Source organism: Echinops telfairi, unplaced genomic scaffold (assembly GCF_000313985.2).
Source record: "Echinops telfairi isolate 266 unplaced genomic scaffold, ASM31398v2 ScPeMD7_5592;HRSCAF=6446, whole genome shotgun sequence".
Taxonomy (NCBI): domain Eukaryota; kingdom Metazoa; phylum Chordata; class Mammalia; order Afrosoricida; family Tenrecidae; genus Echinops; species Echinops telfairi.
In genome coordinates, this window is record NW_022109491.1 from 51,402,862 (window position 1) to 51,415,759 (window position 12,898).

Genomic DNA, 12,898 nt, shown 5'->3' on the forward strand with positions numbered 1-12,898 from the left:
CATAACAGTAGCAAAGTTATAGTTATAAAGTAGCAACGAAAATAATTTTATGGTGGGGGGGCAGTCACCACAACATGAGGAACTGTATTAAAGGGTCGCGGCATTAAGAAGGTTGAGAACCACTGGACTATAGTGTAGTGTTATTTTTTCTCTCCAAAAAAAGTATTATTTTTATATGCACCAAAAATTGGATGACTCACTTTATTGCAATATTTGCTTTGTAATGATGATCTGGAACCTAACCCACAATCTCTGTGGTATGCCTGTATGGATATATACATATATATTCCTAAAAGATAATTTTCTGATGTTTGACTGGTTTAAGTGTGTAAGTATGCAAGTGATACCTGTCTCACAGAATGAATCGGCAGGGGGGGGGGGGTTGCTCCCTCCTCATCAGTTTTTTGTAAGAGTTGGGAAGTATTGAGATTATCTTTTAAGTGTCTGTTAGAATTCACTTTTCTGTCAGTTTGTTGTTCTGTGATGGCTTATGTGTTGCTGTGGTGCTCAAAGCTACATCACAGGTATTTCAAATACCAGCAGGGTAACCCAAAGTGAACCGATCTCAGTGGAGTCTCCAGACAAGACCACATTATGAAGTAGGAATCAGCTGTGTCTCCTGTGGAGGAATGAACTGCGGAATATCTTATGGATAGCATCAAATACTGTCAGATACTTGAGGGCTCGTGAATCGAAGCACAGCATTTTAAGAGATACTACCAGAAGAAGAGCCTCTTAGGTCGGAAGGCTCAAAGTCTGACTGAAGAAGAGCTGCCTTCTCAAAGTGGAGACAACCATAATGACATGAATAAAGCTTGCCAGAGTTGACCTTCATTTACCAACGGGGCACTACTCGGAATGAGAAGAAGCAGCTACATAAGTCTAATAATGAAAACTTGGAATGAACAAAGTATGAATCTAAGAAAATTGGACGTTGTTAAAAATGAAATGAAACTTGCCAAATAAATATCTTAAGTGTTAGTAAACTGAAATGAATTGGTATTGGCCATGTTGAATCAGTCATACCATGTACTATGCTAGGAATGGCACAGCTAAGAGGAATAGCATCTCCTTCTTAGTCAAAAAGGACATTTCAGCATCTATCTTGAAGTACAGTGCTGTCTGTAATAGGATTATATCTATCTTGTATAAAGAAACCTAATCAATACAATTATTCAAATTTAGGTACCACCTAATAAGCGAATAATGAAGAATTTGAAGAATTCTGCAATGTCTTCAGTCTGAAGTTAATCAAACATGCAATCAAGATGCATGGATAGTTATTGGTGATTGGAATGCAAAAGTTGGAAATGGGAAGGAACAGTAGTTGGAAAATATGGCCACGGTGTAGAAACATAGCTGGAAATTAAGTGATAGAATTTTGCTGGATCAACAACTTGTTCATAACAAATGCCTTTTTCAGCTACACAAGACTGTGAATATATACATGGATTTCTCTAGCTGAAATAGATGGAAATCAAATTCACTACACTGGTGGGAAGAAATGATCGAGAAGATCAATATCAGTGGCTAAATCCAGACTAGTGGCTGATTGTGGAACAGACCCACCCAGTTACTCATAAGTTCAGGTTGAAGCTGAGGAAAATTAAAACAAGTCCACGAGAACCAAATATGACCTTTAGTTTATCCCACGTGGATTTCAAGAGCATCTTCACAGATTTGCCGCATTGAACACTAATAACAAAAGACGTGATGAGCTATGGGAGGACACGAGGAATATCATAAAGAAAGCAAAAGGCCATTAAAAATACAGGAAAGAAAGAAAAGATCAATTGGATGTCAGAAGAGCCTCTGAAACTTGCTCTTAATCATAGAATAAAGCAAATGGAAAAATAATGACATCACAGAGAAACTTATCAAAGTCAAATATAATGAAATGTGTAATGACCTTGAGTTAGAAAGCCAAAAAGGAAGAAGATGCTCAGTATGTCTTACACTGAAGGAACTCAAGAAAAAATATAAGCCTGATTTGCAACATTGAAGGATTCTATGTGGAAAATATTGAATGATGCAGGAAGCATCCACAGAAGATGGAAAGAATACACAGTCCTGTACCAAAAAGAACTAGTCCACATTCCAGCATTTCAAGAGGTAGCATAGGTGCAAGAACCAATGGCACTGGAAAAGTTCAGGCTGCACTGAAAACATTAACCATAGACAAGACTCTATGAATTGCTGAAGTACCAATTAAAGTATTTCAACAAGCTGATGAAGCACTGGAAGCACTCACACACTTATGCTAGGAAATTTAGAAGGCTGCTACTTGGTCAATTTACTGGAAAAGAGCCATATTTGTACTCATTACAAAGAAAGGTGACCCAACTGAAGGCTTAAACTCTAGAATAATATTGATATACCACGCAAGTAAAATTTTCCTGAAGATTATCCAACAACGGATACAGCAGTACATTGATAGGCAGCCGTGTCACCGGTTCAGGCAGTATTCAGAAGAGAACGTGGAGCAAGGGATATTGTTGTTGATGTCATATGGATCTTGCTCCAAAGTAGAGAATACCAGAAAGATGTTTACTAGTGTTTTGTTGATGATGCAAAAGCATTTGACTATGTGGATCATAAGAAACTACATTTTGGAAATCTACATAGATATTTCTGACTGTTATATCTTCTGATGAATTGGCCTTTCAGGAATTATGTCTTTATTGGTCCCTTTAGTATTGTGTTACATTCTTTGTCATTTAGTCTACATTGTCTTGTGACAATGCTTTTGTTACATTTTTTTTCCTGCATTTATCTTATGTCCAATTGTATTTTCCTATTAAGGATTTTTTTGCAAAACAGATACAGTGAAGTCATGCTTGTTAAAATCCATTCTGGCAATCCTTAAAGGAATTATTAATATGATTAAGTCTTTGCCATCTTTCCTCCTGGTCCCATATAAATATTGTCCCTTGTTCCCTCTCCTCTTGCCTTTTTAATAGGTTTTGTATATTTTATACATATATTTATATGTATATTTTTATGCATACTACCTATGTCATTGCATAGCCTTGGTGTCGTAGGGGTTATGCATTAGGCTGCTAACTCCAAAGTCAACAGTTCGAGTTTACCAGCTGCCCCACAGGAGAAAGATGAGGCTTTCTCCTCCTGTAAAGAATTACAGTCTTGGAAACCCACAGGGACAGGTCTACCCTGTCTTACATGGTCACTAGGAGTCAGAATTGACTTGATGGCAGTGAGACTTGTTTGTGGGTGTTCGACCTACCGATTACAATATTTGCACCAGTTTTCACTATTAACTAGTTTTTGAGATACAGAGCATAAGCCATATACCACTCTTTACCATGCTTATCCATTAAAAATCGTCTTGCTTAGATCCACTATCAGTGCACATGGAAGCTGCAGTCAAGAGATTAAAAGATGCATTCCATTGAGTACATCTGCCGCAAGACCTTGTTAAAGTGTTGAAAAGCAAAGATGTTATTTTGAGGACTAAGGTGAGCCTGAATCAGACCATGTGCCATGTGTGTGAAAAAGTTGCACACTGAATAAAAAGACCAAAGAGGAATCGATGCATCTGAATGATGGTGCTGGTGAAAACTATTGGAACGTACCACAAGAACAAACAAATCCACCTTGGAAGAACAACAGTTTCATCTTGCATACTGTGTACATGTTAGGAGAGACCCGTCCCAGAGAAGGATGTAATGCCTGGTAAAGTAGCATGGCAGCAAAAAAGAGGAAGACCTTTGACAAGATAGATTGACACAGCGGCTGCATCAGTGGGCTCAATTGACAGAAGAATGATTGTGAGGGTGGCACAGGACCAGGCAGTATTTTTTTGTGTTGTACATTGGATCAGAGTTGGAACTGACTGGACCACACCTAAAAACAATAGCTTAAAATATAGTGAAACACCCTATCTAAGAATCAAGAGCTCACATAGTCTCTCCAATGTAATTTTCTGAACCTCTATCCAAAGTAATCCCAGGATCAAGCTTAAAAACAAAGACACTTTAAAAAAAAAAAGGTTGTGTTTGGCAGCGTTATGATAGGAAAAATCAAGCGGAAGCTATGAGAACTGCCTCTTTTTAGGAAAATTGTAATCCCAAAGAATGTTATATTCCTGAAGGAATTGCAGAGACTCTTGCCATCAGGAAGGACTTGAAAGAAAACGGGATGGGTCTCAGCATAGGCCCGTCACATTCTCCTCTTTGGACGCTACCAAACTAAAAAGATGGGTCTTGCTGAATGACTGTGGCTTATCCTAAATTTAACCAGGTGGTGCTACAATTGCAGCTATTGTTCCAGATGTTTCATTGCTTGAACAAATTAATATTTCTCAATTCTAGTTTTGAAGACTCATCAGAAGTTTGGGCATTCTGGCCGTACTCAAATTGTGTTCCTTTGAAACGTTCTTTGATTTTGAAGAACAAAAGAAAATCGAAAAGGCGATGTCAGCGCTATTGGTTGGGAAGAGTAAGATTTCCAAGTAAATTATTGTAGGACAGCCCTTGCTATCTTCCTGAGAAGGGACACTGATGTGGGGCAAAAGGACATTCCTTGGTACAAGTTTCTTGGCCTTTTCCCCACTGATGCAATTTCCCATATTCTTAAAACTTCTCCCCAGTGAGCTCCTATGGTTACCCCTTTGTCCTTCCAGGAAAGCTATCAAGATTGCCCCCTTGGAATTAAATTGAAAAAGAAAAGACTCTCCATAGCCTACTGAGAGGTCCTTTCTGCCTTGAATTTAACTGTCCAAGCTAATCCCCTTGGAAGCCGCTTTTTATGGGATCTGTTTTTGAAGGTACCCTAATGAGACGGAGACAAGTGTATTACAGAGAGAACTTGTGAAGCCATCCTCAGGTCGCACAAGCTTGTCTATACATCTTTATCTTTTCTAACAGATTTGTCTTAAAGTTTACTTTGTCTACTATTATGGTTACCATCCCCTTTTTTTGTGTGGGAAATATATACTTTTTCATTTTTTAACTTTCAGCCTGTTTGTGTCCTTGGAGCTCAGGATGTAGCTAGGTCTCAGCAGGTAGCTAGGTCATGTTTTCTTTTTATCAATGTTGTTACTGCCTGTTGATTGGATCATTTAGTCCATTTACATTTCACTGTAGTGGTTACTGATAAGAAGTGAATTACTTTTGTTATTTTTTTGTTTTAAACTTTCTTTGTTTTTACCCCTTACTGCTTGCTATTGTATTTTATGGGTTTATTATAGTGGTCTGCTTGTTGATCAGTGTTTTACAATGATTGTATACTGTTAGAAAGACAGTTTTCAAACCAGCTAGTCCATCATTTCAAGATGTGGAAATCATATAGCATCTTTAATTTAGTACTGTTGATCATCCACTAAAGCTGAGATGATATGGTACCACTGGTAAAAGATCAGTGTAATTCAAAGTCAACAGGAAGGCTGGTTTTTGCTTCTTTACTTTTCATCTGTTTTTATAGGAACTTTTCCAGACAGTGAAATTAACAGACTTTTTACTCCTCATAAATAGGTAGTGTAGCCAATCAAGTGTTCCATCCAGTGATGTTTGACAAATGCGTTCAGATTCTAAAGAAGAGCTGGCCCCAGGAGTCTAACTTGAATCGTAAAAGAAAGAAAGAACAACCTAAGAGCTCTCAGGGTAACCCAAGAGGGAACAGAAAAAGAGTAAAACCACGGAGAAGAGAGGATATTGAGGTAAGAGGTAATTGGAGTAATAAAATATATACTTTACTGCCCATGGTTTTGATTTATTTAGAGATTGACCTTAAATTTATTTTTTAATTTGTTTAGAGATTGACCTTAGATTAAAATGTGATTTCAGGTATTTTGATAATTACTAGAAGGTCTTGTAACATTGCCAGTTTATCCAGTATGGTTTTACGTTGTCTCTTAGACTTAGTACAATAATATTGAGTACATTTATACTAGCTATCTTCCAAGTTCCTGATCATCTCTTATCCTTACTCTCCAAGTGTACAAGAAAGCATTCTACCTGGCGCATTTAGCATATCATCTCATCATTAGTGAGGGTGGTTGAAACATTCTGAGGACTTTTGTGCATGAGAGCATAATAGAATGACATCAGTTCAAAATTATCATGGAGTACACAGGAAATACTGGTTCATTGATTTTAAAATTTCTAAGAAACAAAGGAATATTTTCATTGACAGAAAATTACAGGGCTAGGAGCTATTTTGGCCCTCATCAGGTCCAACAATTCACAGTGTGGTTATGGAAGGCTGGAATAATCAGAGGATTTGGTCAGTTTTATCAGTTCAAAGCTTCAGCTACTCTCAAGTTTAACTGGACTTGGTTTAGATTCATTGAGGACAAATGGACAAAGTGTTAGGCATTATTAGAAAGTTACCTATACATTTCTTCACAACCTAGATGGATATAATTTTACAAGAACAAGAGGAGGAGGAGGATATTTGTTTTTCTGCCCGGGACCTTTCTCATATTCGAAATGGCATCTTCTGCCTTTTCAAGAATTTCTTAAGGCTTCTGCCCAAGTTTTCACTCAAAGAAAAGCCACAATGTGTTCAGAATTGTGTAGAGGTAAGTAAAAATTATCTTGTGGGTGACAGATGAAGCTTTCTGTTCCTGTGAAGATTTATGGCCTGGGAAACCCAAAGGGCCAGCTCTGGTCTCTCCTACAGGGTCGAGATGAGTCAGAATTGTGGTGACAGTGAGGAGAAAAAAAAAATGCAAGGACCTTGGGACAGCATAAACTATAGGCAATATTTACAATGACCAGGAAAAATTCAGTCTTCTCTTTGTGTTGTTTTCCAGATCTTTGTTGCATTAACTAATTTTGAGCAAGTATATGATGAAGTTCATGTTTCACAAATCAGGTGAGCCATTAAATCTTCCAGTGTTCAAATTTAATGTAGTATAATCATTTCTCTGGTGAAAATACAAATGCCATTCTATCATAATTGGTAAAAAGAAAATGTATTTATTTAAATATGACTTATAGGGTTAAGAAGTATTCCATACTAAGGTCTATTAATTCACTGATCTTTTGCATTCTTTATTTAGAAACCTCATGGAAGCAAAATACATTCCAGAACTTGCCTATCATGGATTGTACTTGCTGTGCTCCCCGATCCACGAAGAAGGAAATAATAAGGTAAAGGAAGCAAGAATCAAATACAATAACTAGCTGAGTTAAAAGTATACAAAATATACAATGAGAAAATGTCGAAAGGATATGATTTAGTGATACTTTCATTTTCTAGATTATTTTCATTTCAGATAATCTACAGGGGCAATAGTGTGGTGATTATGACGATAGTGGTGGGGTATTTGGATTCTAATTCTGGCTCCACTTCCTACTTCACTATGAATTCTCATTTAGACCAAAGATAGACAAAAGATATAAAAGTCTTACCTTTCCTACAGCTCTCTTGAAAGGATTGATAAAATAATGTCAGTCACATGTTGGACAGTCTACTTTTCTTTAAACATACTCCATATTTTATGATTTATCATTCTTTTGTGTTTAAAGTACAGATGTGATAGAATTCATATTAATGTCCTAATTCTGTTTTAATAATCTAGTTTATTTTTATTGTTATTGACAATATAAAGTGGACAGCATATACCAATTCAAATATCTCTACATGTACAATTCATTCACATTTCTTGTATTCTTCAAATTATCCCAACCACTGTCACCCACTTATGAAATAATTCTCCCCACTACCAAACTCACTACTGTCTACATTTCCTACTTTTCAAGGTTTTAGTCTCACTTTGATCCCATATAGTAGGTCCTAAAAGTATAATACTCAAGGTATGTGTACATCGTTCACTGTATTTAATATGCAGTTGTCAAATACCTGGTAATGGCCCAAGGAACACATTACCATCGTTCACCTAGAACCCCTGTTAACCTGCCTTAACTTCAGATGGATAATAATGATTGACTGTCACCTGTAGTACCACCTTTGAGGCGCTTGGATTTGCTAGCCTACTTCGAATTGAATTTTCTCTTTTAGGTTATCAGTTATATTTTTCATCAAATGCTGAATGTGATATTAATGTTAGAAGGTGGAGAAGGATCTCATCGCACCACCCTTAATATTACTTCACAAGTCATTAATAGTAGAAACCAAGCAGTACAGTTTATCAGGTAAAGAATATGTTTAATTTTTTTACTCTCTGTCACTCTTCCGCAGTCCCCGAGCCCTGTGCTTAACAGGATATTGGATATCTAGGTATCTAGGTAGACCACCACTTGTCTGTCATCTTGTCAAACTGTGGTGGCTCATGTGTGGCTGTGATGCTGGAAGCAATTTCAAATACCAACGTGAACAAGTTTCAGCAGAGCTTCCAGACAAGAATAAACCATGAAAAGGAATTAGCTGTTCACTTTGGAGAAATTAGTCACTGTAAGCCTATGGGTTGCATTGAAATATTGTCAGATACTGACGGCCTAATGAATAGAAAGAGAACATTGTCAGAGATAAGACACTCAAACTCTTACTGAGGAAAGAGCTGCCTTCTCAAAGTAGAGTCAACTATAATAACATGAACGGAGTAAAGCTTAGCGGAGTCAAGCCTTTGGGACCTTCATTTGCTGATAATGACTCAAAATGAGAAGAAATGGCTGCAAGAATCTAATAATCCGAACTTGAACTGTATGATGTATGACTAGGAAAATTGGAAGACATTAAAAATTAAATGGAATAAATAAAGATTGCTTGATTGATATCCTAAGTGTTAATAGGCTGAAATGGACTAGTATTGGGCATTTTGAATCAGAAAATTATAGGGTTTTCTCTGTTAGGAATGACAATCAAGAGGAATGGCACTGCAATCATCAAAAGGGGCATTTCAAGATCTATTTTGAAGTACAATGCTGACTATGAATTGGATTTCCTTGAAATCGGATAGATATAATCCTATCAATACAACTATTCAAATGTATATGCCCAACCAATAAAGCTAGTGAAGAATAAATTGAATTAAACAATTCTACCCATGCCTTCTGTCGGAAATTGATGAAACATGCAATCAAGATTCATGGATAATTTGTTTTAATAATTAAATCATTTTATTGGGGGCTTGTACAACTCTTATTATCACAATCCACACATAGATCCATTGTGTCAAGCACTTTTGTACATTTGTTTCACCCATCCTCAAAACATTTGCTTTCTACTTGAGCCCTTGGTATCAGCTCCTCATTTTTTATTGATGCTTAGAATGCAAAAAAAAAAAAGTTGGAAAATATGGTCTTGGTGATAAAAATGAAGTTGGAGATGACATCATAGACTTTCGCAAGACCAAAAGAATATGGTTATACATGGGCAAAGTGGAGACCCAAAACCCACCTGTAAGATAATTGGAAAGTCCCTCGCAGAAGGGCCACACAGAAGGGGTGATAAATCTAGGGAGCGGTGTAGCACTGATGAAACACATAACTATCCTCTGGTTCTTTAATCTTTCCTCATCTTACTATTATGGTCTGTTTCATCTTGTTAATCTTGTTAGAGCTGCATATGTTCATTTGTAAAAATAAGCCTTGGATACATAAAAGCTAAGATAGATAACCCTTGAGAAACAGTAATAATTCCCTGAGGGTACCGGAAGAGGAGTGGGGGAAAAAGTAGAGGAAGGGAGAGCTGGCAGCAATGATGATTATGTAACCCCACTTAAGGGGAATGAATAACAGAGTTACAGGGGAATGGATACAATTGATGGTGTAAGATGCAGCAAATAATAATAATAATATTAATGTAATACGGTTCCTCGAGGCTAAGGTTGGGGAGGGCGGGGCTAAAGGGAAGCTGATATCAAAGCGTTAAAGAAGAAAGAAAATGTTTTGAAATTGATGGTAGTAGCAATTGTAAATATGCTTTATCTAACTGAATTGGGGGCTGTTAATATTTCTGTAAGAGCTCCCAATAAAATGATTAATAAAAAATAACAAAATACATATGGCTATAAAATCCACATAAAATAATTCACTGCCCCTGTAGACCACTCCGTGACTCTTTTGGCCATTTTATCTTTTACACTGAAGGATTAACTCCCCCCCCCCACCAATCTATTTTTTGGGTGAAACATACCATAAGAACTTGTACGCTGGACACTTCATGCCTTTATCTTCCTCCGTTTTAAATATTCCAAATGTTAAATTAATTGCCTGCCCCTAGCAACCCAGTGGAAGACTTGATGTGCGGAGTCTTCCTTTCCGATTGGGCCTTAGGCCATCTGCATGCATAGCAAAGTGCAGTCTGCAGTAGACCAATCATCAAAACTGCAGCAATGTGCACCAGCTCTCGGAGTCAGTGTGGTCATCTCAGGCCTAGCCTTCCACGCTAGGTCTGTTGGTACCAGCTGCAAACTTTGGGAGTCCACACATGCCTCCCTACACTTCAGACCAGCAGGCCCAGTGGTTAAGCCACTCAGTAAGTGGATCCAGGTGGTTTCTGTAATGAGTACATCAAGCTCACTAGCCCCCTTTAACTTTTGGTCCTAGAAGGGGGCTTTTTCTAACTGTCCTGCTTTGATACAGCTAATAGCAAACTGCTCAAAAATTTCTCAAGCTAAAAAGTCTTTTTCTTTCCAGTCTTTCCCTTCAAATGTAAAGCCTGCCCTCTCAGCAGTTCTGGGTGGGACTCAGGTTTTCTTTCTAAGTCCCATAATCTCTCTTGACTTTAAACAAAAAGCCTTTTCTTTTCGAACTATTTATTTATTTATCTATCTATCTATTTATTTATTTACTCCAGCATATATGTGCCAAGGTATTAATAGAATTGAATTGTCTATACATATCTGTATGTCTGTGTGTATTTTTCTTCACAGTGACTTGTCTTGCCTTTATTGGGAAAGACATCTTTCCTGTTCCATTGGTTTTGTTTATCTTCCTGGGATGAACCTTTTGCATGGAGCATATAAAGTGGTATAAAGAAGTGACAGTAGCCTTGCAGAATGCATTAGAAAGTGAATTGTCTACACTGCTGGGTTAAAATTTAGCATCCTACCATTTGATCTCCCTTATGACCCATTTAAATTTGTTCTGCTTTTTAATATCCTCTACTTTTCTATTGAAGTTGTTGATCTGTATTACTTTGTTATTCTGGTTAGTTTTGGGTTTTTTGTTGGTGGTGCTTTTCTGTGTATACAATTCAGGACAGATAAATCTATAGGGATAATACCTTAATGGTTTAATGGTTCCTTGTGGGCATGGCAGAGGAAGCTGGGGGGAATAGAGAGCTAATAAGGATGAGTACAAGATTGATGAAAACATTCAAAAACTCATTGTGGTGATGATTGTCCAACTCTTCTGGATGCGATTGAACTATGGAATTGTATATGTGAATTACATGCCAAATGAAATTGCTGAGAAAAAGAGAAGTGACAATTATTTGTATGTGAGTGTGGGTACTTGTAGGTATGCAAAACACATACTATGGCTTGAGATGTGGTATATGGATGATCTGTTAATTATGTTTAGACTGTCTATCTATCTATCTCTAAGCAATAATCTCTGCTAAGGGTTCTTTTAAACATGAAATAACAAGACCGTTTTAAGTTGAAACACAGTTACTTTGTTTCTTCTCTGAGAGTTCATATTACCAGTTTCAGTGGTAGTCAAATAATGGTGCAAATACATTTAGCTCTAAAAGTGGGCCATGTCTCAGAATTATGTTAAATTCTTGGATTATAGTTTGAAGACATAATGTTATTTACTGAAGTACTATTTCAGTAAAATACCACAAGGTGGTGCTGTGTCACATTCTCTTTAAGGACAAGCTTAAGTCTCTAAAGTATTGTTGCAAAATCCTAGAAACCTTTATAAAACAAAAATATCAAAATATAAAGCTATTGCTTCTCAACATATCCCCCATCTAGGTCTATATACTTCTGAAGACAATATTTCTTCTCTTTAGCCCTTCCCCCAAAGAATTCTATCTACCCTTTTTGATTTAGACCATATCAAAGGAAGACTTTGAATTGTTTACTTTGAAATATTTGGAATTAAAAAAAGACAGAGGGGCAATAGGCTGCAGGAGGGCTGTAGTAGGCTGTAGGGGGTAAGGTTTTCCAATGAAAATCTCATAGGAGAGTCTTGCTACTGTCCTTAAGGAATGAGAACGTACCTTGTTATCCTGGGGGAAAAAATTCCTTGGTGTAGCTTGCCTGGCCTTTTTTCCCCCTCATCAATGCGGTTTTCAGTTTTCTTAAAATTTCTTCCTAGTAAGTTATCATGATTGTCCGGTATGCTTTGAGAAAAATATATCAATATTATTCCTTTGGGATCCCCCAAAATGGTCACTGTTACCTTTGAGCAGACCTTCCTTCTGCCTTGAATTGAACGGTCTCGGCAGATCCCCTCACAAGCCAGGGTTTTGATTAGACCTTGCTCTGTGGATCATATTAGTCAATATAAGTCTCTTTTCTGATTATAATTTGTTCCATAAATTTGTCTCAACAGCTTGAATTTCCTGTAAAGTTTTGTTGGCATCTAATTTACATTTTAATTAAATGTTTTAAACATAATATAAAAGAGTTATGCAATCATCACTACAATCAATTTTAGAACATTTTCTTTGTTTTTTTTTCTCATTATTAGCTCCTCATTTTTCCCTAACCTTCCCTGCCATAACCCTAAGTAACTATTAATACAGTTACTACCTCTAGATTTACCTGTCCTGGACTTCATATAAAGAAAAACATACAAAAATAAAATTTAAAAAACAATAATAAAACATAAAAGAGAAAAACTACAATAGAAAAACAGAAAATTTTTAAAAGAGCAAAACAACAATTTTTTTTCAATTTTTAAACATTTTATTGAGCGCTCTTGCAGTTCTTGTACCAATCCATACACCAATTGTATTAAGAACATTTGTACATATGTTGCCATCATCATCTTTCAGACATTCCCTTTTTTTTTTT

General features: G+C 36.7%; 1 protein-coding gene across 2 annotated transcripts in view; it reads left to right on the forward strand.

The window, feature by feature from the left end:
* Window positions 1-5,497: 5,497 nt before the first annotated feature.
* The window catches only part of NCAPD3 (non-SMC condensin II complex subunit D3), a 76,484-nt gene continuing 69,083 nt past the window's right edge, over window positions 5,498-12,898 (forward strand). For both annotated transcript variants that reach the window (XM_045295362.1, XM_045295363.1), the window contains exons 1-5: window positions 5,498-5,677; window positions 6,374-6,541; window positions 6,776-6,837; window positions 7,025-7,115; window positions 7,987-8,120. In XM_045295362.1, the coding sequence (XP_045151297.1) occupies window positions 5,525-5,677; window positions 6,374-6,541; window positions 6,776-6,837; window positions 7,025-7,115; window positions 7,987-8,120 (608 nt within the window). In that variant the 5' untranslated portion in view covers window positions 5,498-5,524. The remainder of the gene's footprint in view (window positions 5,678-6,373; window positions 6,542-6,775; window positions 6,838-7,024; window positions 7,116-7,986; window positions 8,121-12,898) is intronic.